A 27335-nucleotide genomic window follows, 5' to 3' on the forward strand; every position below is an offset into this window, starting at 1 on the left:
TCTGTTGTGCTTAGTAGTCACATAACTTCCCATTGAGATTTTGATACTGTAGCACCTGTGAATAAACCTTTGTATGGCAACTGAAAGAAGTTTTAGAGACTGGTTTTTAAATCTGAAATACAAGGAATTTTTTAGTCTGACTAATCAGAATCCAAAGTAAAATAGTTATACGGACAGGGTTTTAGAATTTATATATGCTAGATTGTTCAATCAAAGAGTTACCACATGACTTTTGTTAAATTTCAAATACAGTACCTGTGCTTACAAGTGAAACTTGGGCATGTCAGGTGTATTATGCTTTTGATTTTACATCATCGTTACAGCATCATTTATTGTCTCTAAATGTCATTGATAACTAGAATTAAACTTTCTGTTGCATGTTGTAATGAAGCTTTTGATCTGAAAAGAATAACATTTTTATTCCATGGGTTCATGAGGACAGTTGTCTGTCTCAAGATAAATAAGTTTGATGGCAGAGTTGGTTTGCTGTTATGATCGAATGTTGTGTATGGTATGTGATGTTATAGTTATTGTAGAGTGTATGTGCTTCTGTTATAATTCATAGAACATCAAATAATTGTACAATTGGTTATGTAATGTATACCATGTAGGGAAGAAGTTCTGTGCGGTTAATTTGTTGTATGCATCACCATCCTTGTCATTGCACGATGTACAGGCAGTCCCCGGTTAACGGCAATCCGGTTTCCGCTTATCGGTGCCGATAACCAAAAATCAGCGCTCTTTGGCACCCATAAGTCCCGAATATCACCGAAAATCGCCGATTTTCAGTTATCACCACACTCTCAGAAACGGAACCCCGCCAATAACCGAGGACTGCCTGTATGTTAAATATTTTTAAAAGACGTTGCAATTGGCTATGTTTTGTGAAGTGGATTATGTATAACAGGCCAGTAGTTTGAAAGGAAAAGACTCTGGCATGTACGTCACATCAAGTGTTTATAGTAATTGTGAATCATACATAAAAAGGGTAATGCTGTTGGGATTTCATAGGAAAAATACCTGTACCAAATTTTGACGGCAACTTACAGGTGCACCATTATCATTTTTAAGACTCATTTTAGAATTTCATTTTAGGGGAAGAGATTGCAGAATGAGTTTGTTCTTGTCTCTTGTCTTGTGCACTTTGTGTCGGAATTCCCAACTTCATTCATACCCCAGCGTTTCAGTTTTCCTACTGTTCATCCTACTGCAGTACTTCCATGCCTCATACACTCCTGACTCCCTCTTAGTAGTTGAAAACACAGTACGTTTTATAGCCGTAGAACACCACATATCTCAGCAACTTCAACATTTATAAGATCTCCCAATATATTCCAGTCATAATAAATCCAAGCACTTCATTTTCACCTTTTCAAAATCACCTCCTCTCCTCTTTTCTCTTCACTGTTATGTCTGATGTATTCATGGTCACCAGACATTTCCTGCTGTTAATTTTGTAGTTTTGTGTATTTATTATTCAGTCTAGTTATAGCATATATTTCAGGTAAAGTTGAGGACAAAGTCTGAAGTTTGTTGGCTCTCCTGATCAGTGCATCAAGCCTTGTTGATTTTAGTTGAATATGAAGTATATTTAAATGTTTAATTCCTGGATTTACAGTCATACAGAAAAATATCCATATAGAATATATGCTTTTAGGAGTTCTGTGTACCCTCTTTCAGTGGTTGCATTATTGATTGGCGTATCTGTGCCACTTATTGTGGTATATTTAAATGCCTTATGCTGGGTTTTGTACTTTCTTTTTTGTGAGTTTCCATTGTAGCACAGAGTGTCAAGTACGAAAAAGGCTTTAGATGGCTAGCACTGTGATGTTTGTTTTACATTTTTTCATTAATTATTTAACATATTAAAGGAATTTTTTTTTTGTAGTGGCATAGTTTGTAAATAATTTTTTTCTCACAATTCACTAAGTTTCTTGTATTTTGTATAAATTAGAGATATTGAGCCAATTTGGGCACAAAAATGGCACTTGAATTTTCTTAGTCAGGAGCTGTACAAATAGCTTTGCTGCACAGGTTTTCAGTGTAACCTTGTAGGGATGTTGTCACACATCTGTATTTTGATCATTGCACTTTTTATCATTTTATGGCAGACCTGTGGTTAGACCATGATAACTGGGGCTGGTTGTTAAAAGCGTGTAAAAAAAATTGTTCAAAAAGTTTATGTATGTGGTATTTCAGGGTATACACATGATTGGTTTGTTTTACGTACCAGAAAATTTGCTTCCTTATTGAGGAAAATTTACATCCGGTTATCTTGTTTCAGCATCTCTTTTGTAACTGATGTTTCATTGCTGGTCTCAGAGTATGACTGCTTTTCTTTTTCTATAGATGTGATGGAAACTTGCATGTCACTTCTTCCATTTTTCTTAGTCGTATGAAAATACTTCAAGTCATTGTTATTTATTTTGTTTTGATTTTAGATGTTCTCACTATTCTTTCTAATGTACTTAACATTTCTATCCTTTGTTTCTGCATTTGTTGTAATTTCATGATGTTCATTAAAATTTTGTTAGAGACTGGAGATTAAATATGACATAAGATACTTCAAAATAATGACTTATCAATCGTTGATTTTGTTTCAGCGTTACTCAACAGACAACTATGAAAGAAGCCAATATGGACGAGGTGCACCAATTGTTCCCAGTGCAGAGGAGTTGCGAATTGTCAGGCAAGTCCGCGAAGAGTATGAACGGAGGGGAGGCTGGGCTCGGATATATCCCACCCCTGATTCGTGGGCTTTGTATGGAGGGCTTCAGGAGTATGATAGCCCTCTAAATTTAGTCCTCCATTATCATCTGTATCCTCAGGTGCCACGTACAAATAGGTATGGTTTTTGTGGTTCTAAATTGGCTGTTTTGTATGAAAAATTTTCTTCAGTTTTATGTGAAAAGTTATCTTTGTATGTTTTTCACCGTTATTTTCAAGCCAGTAAAGTTAGGTATTGCAATACACTCCCTGAACACCTGAATTAGCCCTTAACCCTTAAACGCCTACTGGACGTACCATACGTCGACTAAAATTGTCTGTTGGGTGCCAAGTGGATGTATGGTACGTCGACTAAAAATGGTTTTTTTAAATATTCGCGGAAAAATAATTACTGTATAGGCCTAGTTTGCGAAAGGTTTTAAATCACGCGCCTTGAGGGATGCTGGGAGTTCACGGATCACGCTGTTGTTTTGTTTATAAGCGTCACCCAGATGCGCATGCGCGAATTTCTTCCTTCTCGCACCAGAAAGCATCAGCGGCGCATCATCAGAGAGTGGTATCTTGACGCATCCGTGTTTTGCAGAACTTTGGCGAGTGTTTGCTTATTTGTGAGGCAACAGGACGTTTTGCAGAGATGTCCCAACGTCGTCAGGACCGTGAAAGGCGCATATTGCCTGTCGGTAGTGGCGTGTGAGACGAGTTTTAGACTGGGATGCTGGAGAGGACCAAGCACCCAAGATGACCCAGCTTCTCAACGCCGTGTTGTGCGCCACGTGTGACGAAGGGACCAGGACCACATCCCGTGCCTTTTCGACCCTAGGAAGCATCGGGGTGTCCTGAGGGCATCCGTAAGCATTTGGGGAGGCCTCCAACAAAGGACATTGACGAGTACTTGTTGGGAGCGATCGATCGAGCAGGTGGAAAGTCCTCATTTCGATGGCAGTTGGTCATCCAGTGATGAGGACATCACGCCTGATGTTAGTGATGACGAGTACTTGCCCCCAATGCCCATCACGGGAGCCACAGGAGGAAAGTGAGCTTGAATTTAGTGGTTTCAGTGTGTATGAGGAGAGTCTGAGGAGGAGGAGGAGGCCCGATTGTGGCTGGTGGGGACGAGACAGAAAGTGATGGTGAGTGGGAGATGGGAGTGGGGAGATGGGCCAGTGGGGAGCAGCGGGCCCGTAAGAAGGTTACAACGTCGTGGCAGCAGGTGAAGGCCGTTTGTCCAAAAGTGATGAGGGGTGGTTGGAGGACCCTACCCCACCTAACATGCACCCATTCACGGCAGCACCTGGACTGACCGTCCCTGTGCCTCTCTCACTACACTGGGGTTCATTCAGCTCTTCCTGACGCGGGAATTGCAGGAATACCTCGTTGCAGAGGCGGCAGATTATGCTCGGTACTGCCGTGAGGAACTGCAGACGACGTTGTCGTATCGCTGGCGGGCTGCAACCTCACGGACATGGCGCATTTTTGGGGCTCCACATTTTTTTGGAATGATGCCTGCTGCGACGTCAGGCAATATTGGAGGCAGAATTTTTTTAAACGCCCAATGTGCCCGGCATTATGCCCCGTGATAGTTTCCTGGCGTTGGACAGGTATTTCAACGTCTTCCACGGAAGGGCCGCACATCGAATAACCCCGACCGCCTCATCTTAGTCCACCCCAGTGTTGGAGTACATTCGTGAACGGTGCCAGTTTCGTGGTTCCTTCCAGAACCTTTCTTTGGATGAGGGATGATGCCATACAAGGCGTCTAAGTATAAAAGTGTACAACCCCAAGAAGCCAAAGAAATATGGTGTAAAGTTATTTTTATTACAGAATCCAACACTGGATACGTCGTGGACTTCTCGGTGTATTCTGGGGTCTTCTCACGCTGCGTGACACTGTCTTCGGTCTTGTGGATCGTTTCAGTAACCAGGATACCACCTGTTTATGGATAATTATTATAACTCGGTATCCCTGGCCCAGGAACTGTATGAAGCAGGTGTGCACGTCAGTTGTACCCTTCGGTTGGTGCGTGGGGCCCCAAATGTCCTCAAGAGGTTTGCTAGCCAGCCGCAACATCTGTCAAGAGGAGAGACAGAGTGGTGGCGGAAGGGAGATGTCTTCGTCATCTGTTGGAAGGGGGTCCGACTCGTGCCCATGATTATGACGAGTCATGAGCCCATCCAAGAAGAGATCATTCAGCGGAAGAAGACACGTCGGCAGGGCCGAGTTACATATGAGGAGTTTCGTGTCCAACGCCCTACTGTCATCGGGCACTACAACAGGCACATGGGAGGAGTTGATCTCTTTGATCAACTCATCCAGTATTATCCCTTCGCCAGGAGAACCAAGAGGTAGACACAGAAGCTCGTCAAATACCTCCTTCAGTTGGCCCTCCAGAATGCCTACATCTTTTACTGTGGGTACAATTCTGACGTTCGGAGGTTGTCCCACATCCAGTTTCTTGAGGTGACTGCGAATGCCCTCATGAACTTTAATCCAGAGGAGTGGCCTTCCAACACCGCCCCCCTGCCCCGAGAGGAAAGGGCAGATGTCGCTAGGAGGGCCAACCTCGGTCTTCCTGCTCCTGCCGACGCCGCCCCTGCTGTGGCCGCCCTTGATGATGCCGCCGCCCTTGATGATGCTGCCGCCCTCCCTCACATTCCAATGTCCCGTCGGGTAGTCAACCCTGTGTGTCGGCTGCAGGCAGGAGATCACACACTGGAGCTCCTAGAAGGGCGTAAACAGAAACGGTGCCGGGTGTGCCATATGAATGGCAGAAGAAGAGACACCCGGTACGTCTGTCGCACCTGCAAGGTAGCACTTTGCAGGTTCGGGGAGTGTGACCGCAAGTACCACACTGCGGTCATATATTGGAGTGTGCCTACCCGAGCGACACCAGAGGGCGCAGCGGGCCGCCCATCCACAGTAAGGGCGTGCGTCTCCCTCCTCCGCCTGTGCCTTGTCATGTCGAGAGGAAAAAATGCAAGACTCTTCAATGGAGGAGGGAGAAAACAAGAACAGAACGAAGAGTCAGGATTACGAGTGAGTATTCTGCATTGAATTTATTTTTAGTTTTATATTTATTACAAGTTTTTATATATCTGTATTTATTGGTGTTTTGTATATTATTTCGTTTTACGCAAAAAAAAAAGTTTTCACAAGCATTCCTTTTCATTATGTATTCGTACCAAAGTAAAAACAATATAAGATTATATATATTTGTATGTGTATATATATATATATATATATATATATATATATATATATATATATATATATATATAATGTATATATATATATATATATATATATATATATATATATATATATATATATATTTTTGGGTAAGCAAAAATCTAATATTCTGGTGATATTCAATCATTTACCTTCATTTTGCAACAAATGGAAAGTCTCTAGCACAATATTTCGATTTATGGTGAATTTTTGAAAAAAACTTTTTCCTTCCATGCGCGCGGGAAATCCACTGAAAATGTCAGCATTTCTTGAGTCACATCAAAATGTGCGCAATTTCATTTAGAATACAACAAAAAATAAATCATTCTTTTAGCTTTTAACAGTTTTGAAATATTCTCATTTAAATCACGATAACTGACAAAATTTTAACATTCGGTCAACTTTGACTCGACCGAAATGCTCGAAAAACGCAATCGTAAGCCAAAATTCTTACATTCTAGTAACAATCAATCATTTACCTTTATTCTGCAACAATGGAAAGTCTGGAGGGTAATGGCAGAACCGCAAGCTCCTCGAGTAGGTCTGCCGCCCCTCGCCGGGCGAGCAGGCAGTGAAGGATTCTCCCCCAACCCCCTTTAATATTGATAAATTTATGTTGGATATTTAGATCAAGATCTAGGTGTGATAAAAGAGGATAGGTTTGGGTTTGGTAGTGAGGAGAATGTTTTAACGGTGCAGTGTCGCTTCCTGAACGTGTTCTGTTTTTCGGGTTCGAAAGATTTTTGTGCTCTGACAAGAGTTTCTCCATTTCTTCTTCTCGATCTGGCTCAGTTTCAAGTCAATGTTTCTAAGCTACGGTGGGGCAGAATCCTTCTGCTTTCGCCTAACTCACTCTCTACTGTTTTCAAATCTCCACTGTACTCTTCCCTGTATTTCTACCTCCATCTAGTAAGGCGGATTATGGTGCGCTCCGCTTCTAAAGTAATTTATGGACCTGCAATTGCTGTGGCGGGTTATAAGACGGATGGCGGGTTTTTTCGACAGGTATAGACCTTTGGCAAGAGGTTATATTTTTTCTTGAATGTTTTCTCTAACATTAGAGAGTATGTGACACAGTAGTGTCCAGAATTCATGTCAGATTTGTTTTCAGGATTATTGAGGGGGGCCAGATTCGTGTACCTCTTTCCTTTTTGTTCTAGTTTTCAAGTATCTGTCGCCCATCTCCTGCTCCCACATTCTGTTACTCCCTTTTCAGTGTCCTCTTCTGCCCTTTCTTCCTTGCACTGGTCTTTCCCATGCTTCCGACCTTCCAAGCTCTCTTCCTTCGGATTTTGCTTCTTCTCCCTTCAGGTAACTTTTTTATGCATCTGTGCATTTCCTATGCCTCCCGCTTTCTCCTTCCTTAGTACAGAGTTCTCCAGTAGAGGAGCTTCCCGACAGGCGAAACCCGTTTTCGGCAGATTTTGGCCGCAGGGCTCTGTTCATCCTTCTGCTTCATGCAGCTGTCCCGATAGCATCAGGTATTTGCCAGGGTTTTCCGTCGATTCTGAAGTTCGGGCTTACTCCAAGCGTTTTGGCAGAGCGCAAGTGTACCTTCTTCGAGCTGTTCACGCTTTCATCGCCTGCATTTTCCGTGGTGGTAACTCAGGCTAGCTTCACTTCTTTCATTCTCTCTCCTTCATCTTCTTCTGTCCTCTACAGTATTTCGTTTACATCCTCCCCAAGATTTAACAATGTGTTGGTTTGGCTACTCTCACTTGTCCTCCCTTTAAAATAATGGGGAATCGTTCGGGTTTATCGTTTAGCCTTTCTCTTCCCGCCAGTCCAACAATGCGGATTCAGCTCCGGGTACCCGGAAAAGTGGTGCGCGGCATTCTGTTAGGTTGTCCGATTATGATTCTTCATCGCCGTATGGCCTTCGCCCAGTGCCTCCTCCTTTGTCGGTCTTAGACCGCTCGGACATTGCGTGAAATGGTGATTCTTATCTGTAGGTGCAGGAGCCCCATGCGGACTAGAATAACCTCTGCCAGCAGTACACTACGAACACAGGCTTGAGTATGTTACTCATCGCACTCAAGCAAGAGCTCCGACCTCCGATTTTTTGAGGTTTTTATGACACTAAACCGCTCCTGCCTCTTTTCGTTGGCTGGTTTGGTTCGGATCGGGTTAGCCAGGCTTTGAGGAAGGGGATGTTCGCTAGTACCGGGTAGTTGCTTCAATAGACCTACACTCTTCTTCTCTCTCCAGTAGGATCGATATACGCAGTTCGAGGTAATCCTTCGCAGGTGTCGGTTGCCTCAATGAATCGCTGAGGTATTCCCTGCTTGTCTCTGGCATCGCTTTCAGCTCAGATTTTAGGGAAGCAGGTGCTTGGGGGTATGTGTTGCGCAATCAGACTGAGGCTCTTGCACATTCTTTCTGGATGCGGTTCAAGTTATTATAATGCGGGTTCTAAAGAGTGACGGCTATGTCCCTTCAGATCCGTGGCTGTTGGCAGCCTAATAAATTTATCTCGAGGGGTTTGGCTCACCAGGCGAAAGCTTTGGCTTTATCTACGACGTTTGGAGCAGGAAAGTCTAAATTTCTATCTTGGTCATCTTCCCTCAGTATCCGGACGCTCATAAGAGGGATTGCTTAGAACACCATTAGCCTGCGAAGCACTCCTGTTCAAGGATGATGACGAGCCAGTATGACGAACATGGTTTCTTCAACTCATGTCTCCGTTGTCGCAATTGCGCAATACGAGGATACAGTGTTCAAGCATTCAGACGATCCAGAGTGTTGAAGTATCTAGACGATCGCTTAACTGGCCTCCTCCAGAGCTAGTAAGAGCTGCAGGGGAATTCTATGGAATTCTTAACATATTCAGGTAGCCGGATTCTCTCTTCCTCTGAGGGTTTTCTACAACCCTAGAGTCCAATCGATCCTTCACAGATAGAAGGGTTCCCCATTCAACAGGAACTAGCCATTACCAGCTTGGAGAAGCTTCTTAGGAGAATAAGCCTCTCTCTTTTTAGCAGTGGTCCGTGTCCGAATGCGCCCTCTCTTCAGGTATGTCTCAGGAATCGCTAGACTTGGCCAGTGAACGCTGTTATAGTTGGGAGCCGATTCTTGCCTCAGATCAAGGTTAGGAATCAACCTTGGAGGAATCCAGGCCTCGAACGAGTAGCCAATAAATCTTCGAAAATCACTCGTAAAGGAAGCCTCAGTTGCTCGTCTTAGTGCGCCACAGAGTAGTGGCTATGTTTAGTGACAGCTGCACTGCCGTGGTCGATCTGAAGAACTCGGAGGGGAACGGCTCATGAACTCAATACTATACTATAGCACATAGTCCTGAGGGTGCAAAGAACTAAAGTGTCTTCTTCTCCCCAATTCTATATCGGGAGTCTCAAAGTACGGGCAGATTCGCCAGGTCGCCTCTGCTCAGGTATTGGGGTGGGGTGACTTTGACTCTGAAGTACGTGTCAGGTTCTCCGAACTGACCAGCAACTGTTTCCACTTATTCACCTACACGATTAAACCATCGTCATTTCTCTAATGGTATCCCATATCAATAGTCACCAAGGTGACTTTACAAGTTGGAATCACTTGCAAGTGTATGCCTTTCCTCCGTCCGGGTCTCATTAAAAGTAATACGAAATCAGGCGGAGAGTGTCAAGATCTACCTGGACTCTAATAGCTCGCCATAACACGGTTTCCTCGAACTCTCAGAGCTCTCACGGAAGTTCCGTTGTCCCTACCAATGCTAAACTACCAGACTCGCACCAGATTCTTTCTTTATTATTTTCCAAACCTCGCTTGCTGGACTTAGTTGCAAGGCAACTTTAGAGAGTCACTAAAACAGTCCGGACTCCTAAAATCCAAAATAGTTTTTTAGATTAAGTCAACCCGTAAGCCTTACCAGGTTCAGCTAGAAATAGTATAGAAGTAGGGAGGTCGTAAGGAAGGTCATTCCATTCTTGACCTTCCATAGCCAAAATAGCGGATTTTTCCTTTTTATTCCTCCGAAAATCAAGTCTTTCATATTTAAGACAAGCGACTACCGCCAACGACATGCATATTTAGTTTCCACATTCCCGCAGTTTCAGAACAAGTGATTAAATTTCGTAAGATTGAACGTCCTGTTTTTGCTGACTCGGCACTTTATTGGGACTCATTGAAGTATTTCATGCTTTCCCTGCCTTTAAACCTATTGAACCATAACGTTAAGACACCTGCTCTTCACGGCTTTAGCAGCTAAAGGGTTGGGAGAGCTTCAGGCAGTTTCTATGGTTGGTCCTGCGCGAATGATACATATTTGTCTGTCTTCCGAATTTGCGCGCATGAAAGAGCTTCTGAGGTTAAAACCTGGGCTCGCTCAAGAAGTTCTTTATCTGCAAGTGTTCGTTACTGGTGATCCAGCGGAGATACCTTATGTCCGGGGGAGCATTAAAGTCTATCATCAAGGATTGCAAACTCCTTCCTCTTCCTAAGACACACTAGTGTCTCCTCGAATCCTTCCCGTCCACCGTCAGAGAATGTGATTAGTTACTTTCGGAGGGCTTCTCAGGGTTGTTCTTCGTCGCCTTCAGCTCTGTATTTTCCCGACCACACAGAATTCGGAGTATGTCCAATTCATCTTCCTTTTCCCAGGAATTATTTACTGCCGTCTATTCTGGAAGCAGCTACTTGAAAGTCCGTCCTCAGTGTTTACTCATTTTACTTAGTGATTCGACTACCACAGCATTTAGCGGCGGTTCATTATGTAGGGTGCTGCTCATTTAGCTGAGGGGTATTAACGCCGAGGTTCGGAGGGCTATTCTTTAAGGGGGTTTACACAGTCAAATGGTTCGTCGAACGCGGTTCGCAGACCTGTGTTTGAAGTGATATCCAAACATGTGAATGGGGTATTTGGTTGTCGAACACATTGTCGAACGGTTTGAAGAAAGTCTGTTCGAGCCTGGGACTTGTGGGCGGTGGGCTTCATTGTCCACAACCGCTTGAACGTGAAACGCCGCCAAACATCAAACTCCAGTTATAGCGTAGTAGTAACAACAGTATAAACACCATGACTGAGATCAAGGAGATGTCACAATTGTTTTGCACGCAGTAGCGTAAGTCTATTATCTAAGGTGCCATTTAGCTGAGGTGGTATTAAGCTTAGTGCGGAGGGTTATTCTCTTAGACTGCGTTAGCAGCTGTCTATTTTCTAGGGGCGTTTATTTAGCTGATGCAGTATTCGCATAGTGAAGAGATTCTTAGGTTAACCAGATAGAGGAATTCCTTTTAGTCTTTAGAATTCTTAGGCAACAGAGATAATATAATCACAAGAACTTAGGTTTAGTACGTTTTAAGTATCTTAGTCTTTGATAGTTTCCCTACGAGAGCCCAAGGGGGTACTCTAGTAGGCTAGGCTATTTCGTCGGCACCGAGATACTTTTTCGCTCGTCGATCGTCGGACCTTATCTGGAGGATCAGCGGCTCGGCACACTAATTCATTTCCCTCCATACGTGAGAGGCTATGAATAGCCACATGGGAGGTCACCGTACTCCTCCATACAAGAGAGGTTCTGAAGAACCACATGGGAGGTCGACGGACTGAGACAGTACGGACCTGACGGGCGATCAAAGTACTTTCCATCATGTCTCATCACCAAAAGCAACGATTCATAAGGTGAGTGTTTAACTAGATTGGTATCCTAGCCGAGAGTACTGACCTGACTCGATCAAAGTACTCTCCAGTAGGTCTCTTCACTGAAACCATTGATTGATATGGTGAGTGTTTGGCTAAATGGATATCTTATGCAGAGCAGATTTGTGAGCTACCATCTCTGTGGTTGTCAAAGGGGCGTGCCATAGAATTGATCCCTCCTCCTCTAAATGTTGTTAATCGGGCTAATTCAGGTGTTCAGGGAGTGTATTGCAATATGAAGTTTTCATAATAAAACTAATATTGTAATACTTACCTGAACACCTGAATGATTCCCACCCTCCTTCCCAACATCAATTTTGACCTTGAATAAAGCAATTGACGAAAATGGGGCGTGTCGGCGCACACCTGTGTCAGCATTGCCAACCGTTTGTTATGGTAGCTCAAGTGACAAGATTTTACCTGCAGCGTTGGTAACGCTGGCTGTTAAAATTCCCACTTTAGTGGGATGGGCAGTTGAGAGTTGTTTGGGCTAGTGGGATTAAGGGCTAATTCAGGTGTTCAGGTAAGTATTACAATATTAGTTTTATTATGAAAACTTCATATCTCTCATTATGGTAATAAGCCTTTTAAATTTAGCTAAATTTCATTGATAGATACTATAATGTAAGCCAGAGCCCTTAGTCAGGTTTCAAGACTTTGCAGGGCAGATCCAAAGACATTTATCATAAGTGAGACATGAAAATTGGCTACTAGATTGCAGTGGGAACATTGTATTACAAATGAAAAAATGGTAGAGGTGCAGTGTCTTGCATCTAGAAAAATTTTCTTGAGATCTCAAAGAATGAGATGCTTGAACATGTGTTGAGAAGGGAGGAGAAACAGGTAGAGGAGTTTAGATAGAAAAACAGTATAGAGACTTTTTGGAAGGGCCTGGAAATTGTTAAAAAAGCCGATAAAGATTTAGACCTGATGGGTGTTCAGTCAGAAAGTGCACAGGACACAGGAGAAGAGAACTGATCTGTCACATCTAACCACAGAAAAGGAAAAGCTGCCATGAAAACGTATAAATGATAGAAAGACTTGAGCACCCCACTTATGGTAGTGCTGCTCCTTTTGACCGTTGAATGTCTTATTGGGATAATCATATTTTTGTTATTGTTGAGAGATGTGGTAATACAGGCATCAAACGCTCCAGTGCCTGATCTACAATGTGCTTGTGTGGGGAAAAATATATGTTTTCAGTGGCTAAACAGTATGGTAATTGCTATTTTGTTATTAGGTTTTAAGCAAGTCTGACATTTTTCTTGCTGCTTTATTTACCAAACTTAATACAGGATGAATTTTGCTGTCAGTAATAATCCAATTAGATTTATAGCTGAATCAGTAACATGGATTTAACCTTGTGGTTATGTGGAGACACTAACGTCAATTTATATATGGAATGACCACAGACATTAGAAGTGAATTGCCTAACTTTATAAATGATATTTTGTCAGTGGTTCATTTATATACATTTTTGTGTAGTATATGCAAATCTTAGCAAAAGGAAAAAATATCATTTACATTAATTCTTGGGCAGCTCATTTTTAAAAAGGTGATTATAATGTCTAGCTGCAATGCGAATTTGTTAATATTTCACTAATAATATCCAGCCCCTGTAATGCCCGTGGTCTGTCTGTGAAAACTCAGAATAAACCTGATTAATATTATTTGTCTACAGTATCTCATGCAGTCTTTCAGGACAACATTTTCAACTAGCTCAGAAAAGTTCTGTTGCTTCAATAACAGCGGTATTGCATTTAACCTGTGATGGTGCTTTGTTAATACTACAGATATGGACGAGTTGCACCAGGTCGAATCTCGGGTGTGTCAAGCAGTGGACTAGCATCCTCCTTGGAACGACTCACATGCTACGAGCGGGCATTACCAAAAGGGCTAGCTTTCTTCAGGAACAAGAAAAATTTGGGTAGGCTCACACATATCTTACTGCTCTCCCAACATTTATTTTACATGCACAGACTTGTTTTTGTTGTTGTATAGTTTTTTTTATGTATATGCAGGGGCACATATTTGTCAAGCTCACATAACACACATTTCAGGGATTAGGCCAGTCCTGTGAGAGGTATGCATTTCTGGTCAGTGGTCCAGTAAACCTACTTAATTATGGTAAAAGTTGAGAGGTCATACATTTCAAATGTCAAGTTCATTATGTTCGTACGTAGGTCAAAATGCCAGTGTGCTCAAAGAAAAGATAGACAATTGTTTTACAAATTCCTTTCAGTTCTCTGGGAAGGTTAGGCCAGTGATTTGCTTTCTTTGTCAGAGTAGTTATTTATTCTGCAGTATGTTTATTGTAAGGGTAAGGGTTTATATTATTCTAGCAGTACATTAATAACTTGTGATGCTGGATGCTGGATTCCTGAATGGAAAACATACTTCATTGCACAAATTATCTGCAAGGTAGTTCTTCTGTCACATCTATTATTTTCTTTAACATGAGATGGTTCTTTTCATATATTTTCCATTTTTGAATGGTGAACAGTTTATGCTCCAATATTTTTTGTTTTGTCAAAAAAGGACATTTTATTTTATTAGAAAAACTTTCACAGATGTACATGAGTGGGGATTTAGACATTTTAGGAGTTTTGATAGAAATATATATTTTTTTTTGTAGTTTCAGACTTCATAGAATAATTACAAGAAATTACAGAAATAAAGGCTACCTGTACCGTAACGTGGCTTTCTTCGGTTTTCTCATTTGCTTTTTATTTCACGCAGGTAAAAAGGAGGACAAGTTGCCAGCAAAAGATAAGAAGCAAGTCAAAGCGAGTCTTATGAGAGCCTTGGAGAATGGGCTTGCACTAAGGTATGTCTACCAAGAGTTGACACATGCATATTTTTGTAGTATATATAATTTCACATTATACTCTTAACCCATAGGGGGCTAGTGGCATCAGTCCACGTCATGCAGTGCACTGTGGACATTACTTAATTTGGCCCCTAGCTACAACCCCTTTCATTCCTTTTACTGTACCTCTGTTCATATTCTTTACTTTCCACCCTCTCCTAACAGATGTTCCATAGTGCAATTGCGAGGCTTTACTTTTGTACCTTTGGAACCTCTTACTCTCAATTTCCCTTTCAGTGCTAAGTGGCCTCATAGGTCCCAACAGTTGGCCTTTTGCTTAAATTCTATATTCCAGTACACTCTGAACAGATTTCCCATAGTTTCTTTATGCTTACAAAGTTCTCTTGTGTGTCTTCAGGTATAATAATTGATTAAGAATACATAATGACTGTAAAACTAATTTTCCAGGTTGGGTTGATTGAAACTTTCTCCTTAGGTAAATTGCCATGGTAATACTGTATGAATAATTTTGCAGTAAAGCTTTGATGATATTCTGCTGGAGAAGAGATGTGATTATTACAAATTAATGTAAGATTGGGACTTGGTGGGAAAATGGGCAAACATAAAGAAAGAATTGACAAAAGTGGGATGCACTTTTAAAACAAAGCTGTGAAATAAATCAAGAATACTTGTGGACTCAGACCGAGGACAAGGTTGACAGTTAGAACTTTAAATGAAGATTCTTAAAACCCTCATTTCCATATTTATTTACCGTATCTTGGCTACCTTTTGGAAAAGAAAAAATTGCCAAGTGAAAATGAAACTGGGGATAATATTGGACTCATTACAGAGGGAGGGAATACTTGGTAATCTTTACAGTACCAAACAAGGTGCAGACAGGTGAGGTGTGCTCACAACTATTAACTACCACTAGGTTATTTGATAGTGAGGTATAGAAGGAAGATGAAGAGTCTGTCTCTCAGTCAAAAGAATCAAAACATGGCAACTGGAATGGGAAGAAAAGTAGCACTGTAAAGAAAAAGTGTTAATATATTACCATTAAGTAGTAGGTTGAAACTGATGAAAAAAGACACATGAAAGGCATTATGATTAGTATGTGGCCTAAAGTTAGGTAATGGAGAGAGAGACAGAGAGATGATTGTAAAAGCAATGAGAATTCAACAGTAGAAAACCATTAAAACTGAGAGAGGCTTTGCTTTTGGCTCTTAGTTTAAGTCCCTTTTATGTATTACTGTAGTTACAGCTTATACTTTTCCTGGATAATGTTATGTTAAATCAGGTTCTGAATAAATGTTTCTTAAGCATTCATATCTTCTTAGTTAATACAGCAACTTCCTGCTTAGTCTGGGTCCTTTGTTGCACCTCATCACCACTAATCTATGTTTTATCCATGCTTACATGTAAATGAATTTGGTTATAACTTGAAAAGTCACCACATATTTGAGGCTAAATCTCAGTTTTGTATATGTAAACAGTAAGTACAGTATTACAGCAAGAAATTGTACACACTTTTTTCATTTCAGCAAGTACCAGGCCCGCATGGCTTTTTCGGTGTACCTTCAACACATACAACGGAGGCTGATGATTGGGTGTGATGAAGAAAAGCAGACTGATCTTGTGTACCGTTTCCTTAAGTCTGCCGCTCGTACTCTTCATAACCCTTTGAATGTCCAGGTATTTAAAAAAATCAGTCTTAACATTTAATTTCAGTATTTATGGCATTTCATATTAGTATTTAAGACATGGACTGAATATAAACATTTCATTTCATGTGTAGTTACTTGGAGTTATTGTTATCCCATTACTATAAAGTACTGTAATTGAATAATGAAGTAAACGTAACCTTTTCTTGCCGAGATTAAGAAGCAGAGAGATATGCAGTGCTGCACAAGTCACTTGCACTGGCCAGAACTTATTTATTCCAGCCTCAAAACCTCAGATATCATTACCATTTTCTTTGTTCCCAGAGCCCTAGTTAATTCATTTTGCAAGAGGGGTACTGCCATCACTGGTGTGGATAATTGCAATAAGATATTTTTGGGTAAGAGGAGCAATAAGCCTCTCTTCTCTCCGATATTGAAAGGAGTGAGTACTTACCCTCCTAGGTTCCAAGTCCCTTGTCATCTGTAAGGGGAGGGAGCCATGTCAGAGAGCTATTAACCCTTAAACGCCGAGCCTCTATTTACAAAAACGTCTCCCGTATGCCGGCAGCGTTCGGGAGCTAGCGCCGAAGCGGAAAAGAAGTTTTTTTCAAAAAATCACAGCACGCATAGTTTTTAAGATTAAGAGTTCATTTTTGGCTCATTTTTTTCTCATTGCTTGAAGTTTAGTATGCAACCATCAGAAATGAAAATAAATATCATTATCATATATAAATATTGGAATATATGACAGCGAAAAAAAAACTCGTATATAATTGTATACAAATCGCGCTGTAAGAAAAACGGTTAAAGGTAATGAGTTACTTTTTTTTAGTTGTATTGTACACTAAATTGTGATGATTTTGGTATACAACAGATTGTAAAACGATTAAAGCAACACAGAGAAAATATCACAAAATGATGCATGAATTCGTAACGCACGGACGTAAAAAAAAGTTTTTTTCAAAAATTCACCATAAATCGAAATATTGTGCTAGAGACTTTCAAATTGTTTCAAAATGAAGGAAATTGATTGAAGATTACTAGACTGTAAGTTTTTAAGCTTACAATTGCATTTTTTTATCATTTCTATCGAGTTAAAGTTGACCGAAGGTTGATTTTTTTCTATTTATCGTTATTTATATGAAAATATTTCAAAAATGGTAAAAGCTAAAAGCATGATTTATTTTTTGTTGTATTCTACGTCCTGTTGCCTCAGAAATACGCAAACACTCGCCAAAGTTCTGCAAAACACGGATGCGTCAAGATATCGCTCTCCGACGATGCACCACTGATGCTTTCTGGTGCGAGAAGGAAGAAATTCGCGCATGCACGTCTGGGTGACGCTTATAAACAAAACAACAGCGTGATCCGTGAACTCCCAGCATCCCTCAAGGCGCGTGATTTAAAACCTTTCGCAAACTAGGCCTATAATTATTTTTCCGCGAATATTTAAAAAACCATTTTTAGTCGACGTACCATACGTTCACTTGGCACCCAACAGACAATTTTAGTCGACGTATGGTACGTCCAGTAGGCGTTTAAGGGTTAACTGTCCCTATGTGGTTGCTCTAAACAAAATTAATTTGGGCTTTCTCACCTTTTTCACCTCCCTCTTTTTTTTTTTTTTTTTACTATCTGAACAATTGCCAATAAACTGTGTGTAATCTAAAGTAAGTTTTTATTGCTCTTAGAATAGTAAACTACAGCAGAGTGAATTTGTAGAAAAGGGAGGAATACAGAATTTATTTCCTTCCATCTGTTTTTCTCCTTTTTTTAGTACCTTTGGTCCTTTTATTTTGTGGAATATATATTCTAGTATGACACTTCCATGTGAATGTTTGCTCATTTTTAGTAATAATAAGCATAATTTCAAATTTCGAAAAAGGTTTTATGGTTTTGTAATATTTTTAAGTCTTAAGTAATTACAGTTCCAAGATACTGGAAATTGTTTTATGGGGAGTGTGATCTGATGTCCTTTTCATTTAGGAATGAATAGTACAGTAGTTGATAATTTTAACTTAGTTGTCTGGTTAGATTATTATTATGCAATAATATGCTTCAATGAATAAGTAAAGTATAGCTTGTAAAGCATAAAACCACTTTTCTGACAGGTCTTAATAATGTGTTATAAGAACTTTTGGAAAATTGCCCAAAAGAACATTCTTCGAATCTCATCTGAGATGGAAAAACTTCCCTGTTGGAATTGATGGAATTTATGGTTTGCTGCATAAGTTTCTATTCTTTGTTCTGTACGGGTCGTATACCACTGAAAACCTTTCTTTTTACTTTCAGAACCCAAGTAAAACCTTACCATCAGAGGCCCGTGCTGTCGTCATCTCAAAGCAACTGGGAGATTTTATTCAGGCCTACACAAAGGAGACCCACATTTACTTGGACCAAGGCACATCAGCTTCCTGCTCCTCGTTGTCATCTCAGTGCCCCACTTCTGTAGCCACATCTTCCGAGCCATCCACACCACACGTATCATCTCCTCCATCTACATCCACTTTGTCCATTAATTCTCCACCCACCTGTTCATCAATGAGTGCCTCAACGACATCCATCAATAACCAAGCTTCTGCAACAATTTGCGGTCATTCGGCTGCAAATCAGGAGAGTGAAGCTGAAGCTTCGACTTCAGACAGTGTGACTTTTAAATCTGCTATGTCGTCAGTAAAGAAATCCAAGTCATTTGCATCTGTCAGCAGTAGTCCCCTGATAGCCAAATCCCATTCTTCAGTTTCAGTGAGCAGTTGCTCATTGATGAATGGGTCTAAGACATCAGTCAGTCCGCCAACTGCTCGACGCTACAGTTCGAACCTGTCAATCGGTAGTCCACCATCTACTTGCATGTCAGGGTCTTACACTTCTATTAATAGCCCTCCCATTATAGCTTTTTCGCCCTCGTCGACATCCATCAATAGCCCACCTTCTGCTTCAGCAATGGGCTCCACCACTTCGATAAATTTCCAACCACCCTCCAAAACCCCCTCTATAACATCGCTGAATTCTGTAACTGATGTTGCAGTGGAAATCTCTACTTTACCACCCAGAGTAAGGAGGCTTAAATCAGATGGAGATGCTTCAGGACCTATAATAGGCAAGTTGAATTATTTATTATTGTTTGACTGTCTAATCTTTAGTGGGTTATGGAAAATTTAATTTCAAATAATCAGGTAATCTTCTTCATAAATAGAATTGGTTGAGTGGCAAATTCACTTTTATTTTATAGTTTTTAGTAGATAAGAAATTTATTGTTGTACTTTTGATTTCAGATATTTGTTATGCAAGTTTTCTAGGTTTAAAAATCTTTTTCTTTTAATAAATTGATCACAGCTTATTCTCAATGCATTACAGAGGGAGATGGCACTAAGATGTCCACCAGCCTAGATTCAACAGATTTACAGAAACAATCAGGTGAACAAACAGACCAGCAACAGCAAGACTCACAAGGACAGCTGCAGCAGCCTAACAAAGATGAGCATATTACGATGGATTTATACCGAGCGTTTATGTCCAATGCTGGGTAAGGTTTCTGTTGTTTCAACATGCATATTTTATTTTGGTATACAGTAGTGCTGTGATGCTAAAAAAATTTTTGGTAATGAACACATCAAGGGCTTTATACTATTACAGAGTGTGTTTCTTAGTAAGTCAGGCTAGATTACGAAATGTTAAATTGGAATTCTGTAGGTTAGGTCAGCATTTATGGAGTGATTGTCCACATTTGTTACAAACCTGTTATTTTTCCTCTTGGCAGTAGCCTGGCCTAAGGCACTAGACTGCTTTGGTTATTGGAGCCTTCAGGCTTGAAACATTTTGCTTTTCCAATTGAGGTTTAAGTATAACTAGTGAAAATACTGTAATAATAATACTATATAGGTATTAGTGTTTACTTTTCCGTCCAAAAAACTCAACTAGTGTTTTTATGTCATCCTTGATAGTTTCAAATGTGTGTGAATTTTTTATTCCTTCCTTATGATTAAGGATTTAGAGTGTAGTGTGTGTTGGAATGAGCAAGTTGAATCTGTATGCCTTTTCAGAGAGAGTGATTTAGAAGAGATCTTGGCCTTGCAAACACGAATGCACAACTCTGTTGGCGTGTTTTTAGAAACCAACCGGAAGTCACGCTATAGTGTAGGAACTGGTGTTGGGACATCTGCAACCACAGGCCATCCAGCTACAGGAACCTCGCGTCCTCGGACGCCAACTGCATCGCCTCACGGCTCTCCTCGTAGAAGTCGACGGTCACCTTCAACAGGTTTGTCATTTTGAATTTTGTTTTTGCTCTATTTTCAGTTACGTAAATATAAAATTAGTCCAGATGCCTTTGTTCAGGGTCTGTTAAAAGTAGATGATCGTGATTGACTCCCTGGTTAACTTATAAAAGGTCACATCACATACAGCCTGCTTTGTACATCTCTAAGTTTGCCCCTCCTACAGCATTGCATCTAGTAAATAAAAATGAAAAGTTCATGCACTTGCATTATTGTTAATGGTAGATTGAAAGTGCAGAGTGAGTTATTTAATTTACTATAATTTTTTTTTTTTTTTCATTGAAGGGAGTCAGGCTCGGCAAACAGACCCAGTGACAATAGAGCCGCAGGCTCAAACTACTTCGCAGCCAGCACAACAGCCAGAGACAAGTTGCAAGCAGAGTTCTTCGTTGTCCTCGACAACATCAAGCACCAACACCACTCAGTCTTCTACCCCAGCTACAACAACTGCCTCCACTTGTTGTCTGTTCGGCAATATCCTCAAGGCCAGTCTGAAAGGAACCCACGCTTCTTTCATTTCATGAAAGTGGCACCAATTAGCCCTGGAATTTTGTTGTATATTTCTAATCTGCGTTAAGATTCAACAGCTTTATTTGAAACTTGTCGAGTATTTTATGACGTTGAATAAAGTTTATCATGACATTTCTTCTACTATTTTTTTTTTTTTTTCAAGTGTGCATGCTCTTTTAATGAAAGCCTGATTCCAGATGAATTCATTCAGTCTTAAGTTAAGGAACTTAAAATTGCAGCTATATCCGTAGGTTTAAGATTAGCACGAATGAAAAGCTTTAATGAAAATGTGTTTTCAGGTACACAATGTTGTGAAGGAGCATTGTGCAATTGTGGATTGTTGTTGCCAACTTTATCTGAAGCATTCTCACTTCAGCATTAGTGGCAGCTGATTTTCTTGCTTAATCCTTACACCAGAAGAATGGTTTTAGGCTGTGTAGATGCATGGTGATGCCTTCGTTATTTGTTCCTACAGGAATACAAACCATCTCCCTTTATTTAGGAGTATTCCTTCATACAAGCTGGAATCATTCAGTGAAATTGGTAACAGTAGTGACTTGGTTGGTGGTAGGTGGATGGGTCAGGGGGAACTCCCCACTCATATGCAATCATCAAGAGCTTTTTCTTCGGCCCAAGTCAAGAGACGCCTTGCTCGCTCTGACTGACCAAATTTATAGTTTTTTATTGTATGTAAAGTGTATTTTGTTTTTAGTTCAGCATTATTTGATAAGAAAATTAAACAATGAAAGGTAAGAAGGAAATAGATGGGTGTTTGGCCACTTAATGTTTTGAGGTCCCTCTTGTGAGAGTAAGCAACCAGCCCACACTGTCCAACAGTACTGACATATGTGTTTGTGCCAAGTTCTCCCCCAGTTAGGAATCAGTCCATGTTCTTCATTTGCCACATCATACCACTGCTTCTTGGGTAACTTAACTTGAATACTTACACTTGTTTCAACTCGATATTCTGAACAATCCATTGTTTGCTGCTGTTTTTGCAGTTGAGCCTCAGCAGTTGTCTTACTTTTGAGCAAAACTGAGGAGAGTAAGGTTTGTTGATGGAGTAAGGTGAAGAAATGTCAAAGTGTATCTTCTCCCTCTTCCTCCTCATCCCCACACTCACCCACCTATCACCAATTTGTTACCAAGTTTCAATGACCGATTGCAGCTTGTGCGGTGGAATACGCCTACCTTAAAGGCGATGGTTTGTGTTCCCTAGGAAAAATAAATTTTAAAAATTTGTGATTTTTTTTCACTTTTCTAGTCCAATTTCTGGAATACTGTATACATTTTTGCCTTATTCATACATGCTAACAATGTTATTCTTCCGATGGATAATTTTTCCTCAGAGCAGAGGAATGAGGCTATACAAGATTTAATCCTTACTTAAGAATTGTCTTTCCCAGTTAATAGGCCTATGTGAGATTTATGCTCGAACATGTAGGAAATATTTTCAGTAGCTATTGTAACTTTTGTTAGGTTAAATTGGAAAATTTAATTATTTTGGAATTACTGTATAAGTGATGCCTTAGTTATGGCATGTCACTTAATCTCTTTATTGGTTTGCGTAATTCCAGTTCAATGTTTATTTCTTCCATTCCCCTATGAAATGCAGATTTCCATTCCGTCTTTATAATGGTAATAATTGCTGTCATTTAGTTTGAGGTTTTGTCCAAAAGTTGGATGTCGGAACTGTGTTTTCGTTTTAATTTATTTAGTTTATTTAAGCCTGATGGCAGTGATCTCTCAGTTGATAGAGTAGTGTAAAAAGCAAACACTTCCGTTCTAAGCTTTTCCAAATTTGTTATATCTTTGGGTCAATCTTTATAAATAGTTTGTTTGGAATGTGCTAAACTTGTTTTAAGTAGCTACTATTGTATAGGGTTGAAACACATTGAATGCTAGGTGGTTTTAACTTCACATTTGGTTACACATGATTTGGGTAAGTTGAAAGTGTAACTTAAGCAAGATACTGTAGCATTAGGTGATGGTTCAATTCCAGAGTAATAGATTTGCCATGTAAATAGACTATTATTAATATCTCTTTTATAATACTGTATTAGAATTCTTTTGTTGGTTAGGGATTAAAATACCATGTAAATAAATACAGTAATATAAAACATCTGAAGGTGCCAGACGGTTGGTAAGCTTGAATGTACAATAACTTCACACGATTATTAATGACCAGGAAGAGAAAGTACTAAATATATTACAAAGTTATCATTATTCAATTTTTATATCATTCTGGTAAGCTTGAATGTACAATAACTTCACACGATTATTAATGACCAGGAAGAGAATTTACTGAATATATTACAAATTATGATTAATGTTCAATTTTTATCTCATTCTGTGGCAGCTCAGTGGTATTGCTTGACAACTTTTTACTGTTTTGGTCCCAGCTTCAGTTCCTCGATAGATTTTTACAGGCGCACGGCCTACATGGGGCATACAGGTCTACTTGCCTGGTCCCCTTAGGTCTTATGACATTGTGCGCAAGTATAATGGCATGTCCCTTGCCTCTGCTACTCAGCAGTAACCTTTAAACTTTCATAAGTTAATGGTGAGCACTCATATTTGCTATCATCATCATTACTGTTATGGTGTCTCAAATAAAATAGTAATTAAGCATTTTTAAATCTTTTTGGTTTTTGCTTTTAAAAGCCCCTAAAAATTGCGATGGTAACAATTTTTTTGTGTAACATGAATGTAATTTGTTGACATCTTCAATTTTCATGATGCTCTACTCGAAAGCTGATTAAGGAATTTTAGGCTATTTTATTTATGAAAATGTTTTATCAGTCAGTCTGTTTCACATTGGTCTTGATTTTCAGCATTAAAAAATTAAATTAAAATTACATAAAAGTTTGAAATTGGTGGGTCACACTACCATTAACCATTGTTTCCAAAGTGATTGTTTTTATCAACTACTCAGTTTTTCTTACAAATTATTTGCTTTTTGATCCTTTGTTCAAAGAAGGGTACCCCTACCGCATGGCTTGTACTGAACATTGTTCAAAGAAGGGTACCCGTACCGCATGGCTTGTACAGAACATTGTTCAAAGAAAGGTACCCCCTACTGCATGGCTTGTACAGAACATTGTACAAAGAAGGGTACCCCCTACCGCATGGCTTGTACAGAACATTGTTCAAAGAAGGGTACCCCCTACTGCATGGCTTGTACAGAACATTGTAGAATGCACTAATGGTTCTTTGAAGTATGAGCTTTGTTCCAGGTACAGTTTTCAATTCAACATCATTTTATGTTTTTCACATTGCCTCTTGACCTAGCTTTATAATGTACTTACTTTTGATTTATAGTTTTCACTCTTTCAAAAACAAATCCTTCAGAACAGCCTTAGTCACATGTTGAGGTGGGACTTGGTGGTGTGGATGAACTATTTGGTAGTAATTTGATTAATTCATGTTTTCCCACCAATGGTTTCCAGTTCATTTTTACTCTTCAGGTTTTATGTTAACTTAAAGAACCTCAGTATACAGTTAATATATTTTATCAAGTACTATACAAAGGCAAAGAATACCTTCTCTTTGTGTGCCTCTTGCAGATGTAGACAACATGATCAGTCCATGAAATTGATTGGTATAAAATCCTGTTATATAAGCATCACTTAGCTCTGAACATTTTACACTGCATGGGAAGGAAGAAAGAATGTAGCATATATTTAGCAATTTAATTTTTATTTAAGATTCATTTATTCCCTCAAGTTGTTATTACATTTGTGCAGATATTTCATGGTAGTTTTTTGTGTACACTCAGCTGAGGCTGTTTCGAAATTGAAAATGCCCAAGCAGAAGAGATATTTTTTATCTTCGTTTTGTAGTAGCGGTAATCCACAGGTGGTTGGTTGAATGCTTTCAGTCCTCTGCTTCTTCCTGCTTCCCTTGGCTGAAACTCCCATTCTTGTATCAGATGCCAAAGCTTGTTGTAATGTCTTTTAGGTCTCTGTTTTATAAGGAAAAAGATAATTGAGTGAATAAAGTATAGCATCAGGTTTAATCAAAGAAGTTAGCACACTGCATGACAAGAGCTTTGGCAAAATGCATGCCATTTTAGTGACTTACGATGTGTTATCTATCGCAAATGTGGTAATGTGCATCAAGTGAACAAGATTACCTCAATATTTAACATAACTTTAAGGACGTTGTTTGTACTTGAACACGGTCTGGTTGTACGTATTTGGATACAGTCTTGTTAAGCTACCTGTGTAACGTTTTGATGAACAGACCCATTTTCTAGCCTTGTAAAGTCAAATGAAACTGTTTTGGAAGGTATAAGATTTTATTTTGCTGTTTCAGAGCTTCCCTGGTTTTCAGTTTCCACTGGGTAAAGTTTTGAGCAGCTTCTAATGAGATAATGTCATATAAAAATGACATTTTAACAATTGAAATTATCTCTGGTTTTTAAATTGGTTTTTCTTAATTTTGCTGTTAAAGTGTTAATAAACGCATTCAGGGAACAAGGGCCATGTGACTTAAACTTGTACTGTTTTACTCTTAAGAAACTTTTAGTTTTACTCTTTAAGAAATTTTTAGTTTCAAAGATTTTATGGCTTTTTATACAAGTTGGATAAGTGACACCCTTTTGTTGAGAGTACTTCTACATGTCCCTTTTCCAGCACACTGTACCACTATGGAAAGCTCTTTTGAGGCATCCCACTGGCCCACAACTGTACAGGTTTCTTTCAGTTTACTTATCAATACCCATTTTACTTCTCATTCAAGAACAAATCCTGTGCTTTTGGTATAAGGACTGACAACAGTTCTATGCTAGTAATTCACATTTATTGGGTTGTATTACCTTAACCGTCTTCATTTGTTAATGATTGATATTATGTTTACTCAGATACACATGTTTCAATGATTTTTTTTGCACAGTTCACAGTTGTAATAGGTGAATATGGAGACAAGATTGTTGTATCATTTGTATGTAACCTTCTGTTTTATGATTCAAAATCACTAAGGTTGAGGCCTCTTCACTGCGTTCTTTTAACAATAAATAACGACCATTTCATGTACTGAATACAGTTGTTGTCTTTCAGTTCAAAATTTTGGTACTATTCAATGTATCACCAGTTTTTATGCTGTGCTTTCAAGTCTCTAATATGTTTCAATACAAGAATCATACAAAAATCTATTGCAAATTTACTGTTACTGAGATATTAGCTATCTTTTGTTTATGTTTTAACATTCATTCCCATGGGACTTGGCACTCATTTGAGTTGTTGTGGTATGAAATTAAAAATGTACCCAAATTTTTATGCTTTGCCTGACTTTAAAAGCCTGGTGCATCTTTGTTAGTTTCATGTGTTTTGTATTTTCTCCCTTGCATAATGTGATGGTTTTGGTGTCTATTTTTATTCTTTCCTAGATTATGTCATTTGACAGGCTACTGAAAGGGCAGAAAAAATTTAAAAAAAGGACCAATTCATCAGGTTATTGCTCGAATTTCTACAATTTTTGATGATTAGTTTTTGGAGGGTTACTCACTAAAGGAAAATTATTTCATCAGTTTTATAGCCATCATATCCTTGAACCAGTCTGTAAAATCATAATAGAAGAGGTATAGAAAGAATCATTTGTCAGTTCATGTGCTGTTGGGCAGAAATGCAGGTTGTATATGTTCGCATTAGCTTCTCTACTTTTCGGTGAGGATACGCTTTTCTCCAGAAGGAATTACAAGCCAGTTTTTAAGAATTGGTAAAGTTTGAAAGCAAATCAAGTACAGTATATCGGAAAGCTACGAACTGTTATGGTGGGGGCAAAGAGGTTTCATGGTTGGGGTAACTTGCTGCATTAAAGGAGACTATGCAAGAAATGTACAAGGAAAATAAGTTTTAATACAAAGTTCTAAATTTAACATCATGTAAAAAATGTGCATGATACTCTTGAAGTTTTATCGTATAATTTTTTATATAGTTTATTAAAGGATGCGTTCAAAAAGAAAGCACATTTGTGTAGTACTACATTTTATATGTATATTTCTTCATAAATACCTGTTGAAGGTCCCCCACACTTTAGTAACATACAGGTTCACTGTTAATTATGTCTTTTGTAGTTGAAGGTATTAGCAAGTCTATATCTCGGTGATATTGATTGCTAAATTTAATTTTTTGAAAGGAAAAACATTTTGCTCCTGTGCCAAAAGATAAAAAAATGTAAAGAAAGTGTTATTTGATAATTTAACTTATTTGTCACCTGAGTTGAGTACCTCTGTGAACTTAATTATATGTACTAAACAAATTCTGTGTAATGTACTTAATATTTATTATTTGCATGTTATGACTGAATAAGTGGTATTGAAGCAAAGGAATGTATTTATTGCTTTGATGTCACTTTAATACAATGTTATACACGGTATTAATAAGGTTAGGTTTCAGTTGCTAATTTTGATAAGCTAAATACACTTGTATTCTGAAAGCAATATCAGAAAATCTTACTTAGAAATAATGCAATAAAAGGTCACAAGAAGT

General features: G+C 39.2%; 1 protein-coding gene across 2 annotated transcripts in view; it reads left to right on the plus strand.

Moving 5' to 3' along the window:
- The window catches only part of LOC136837361 (tubulin polyglutamylase TTLL5-like), a 34874-nt gene extending 12487 nt beyond the window's left edge, over positions 1-22387 (plus strand). For both annotated transcript variants that reach the window (XM_067102113.1, XM_067102114.1), the window contains exons 9-16: positions 2604-2845; positions 13378-13511; positions 14324-14411; positions 15938-16088; positions 18350-19157; positions 19415-19583; positions 20101-20318; positions 20620-22387. In XM_067102113.1, the coding sequence (XP_066958214.1) occupies positions 2604-2845; positions 13378-13511; positions 14324-14411; positions 15938-16088; positions 18350-19157; positions 19415-19583; positions 20101-20318; positions 20620-20858 (2049 nt within the window). In that variant the 3' untranslated portion in view covers positions 20859-22387. The remainder of the gene's footprint in view (positions 1-2603; positions 2846-13377; positions 13512-14323; positions 14412-15937; positions 16089-18349; positions 19158-19414; positions 19584-20100; positions 20319-20619) is intronic.
- The last annotated feature ends 4948 nt before the right edge of the window (positions 22388-27335 follow it).

This window comes from Macrobrachium rosenbergii, chromosome 59, assembly GCF_040412425.1.
Source record: "Macrobrachium rosenbergii isolate ZJJX-2024 chromosome 59, ASM4041242v1, whole genome shotgun sequence".
NCBI lineage: Eukaryota > Metazoa > Arthropoda > Malacostraca > Decapoda > Palaemonidae > Macrobrachium > Macrobrachium rosenbergii.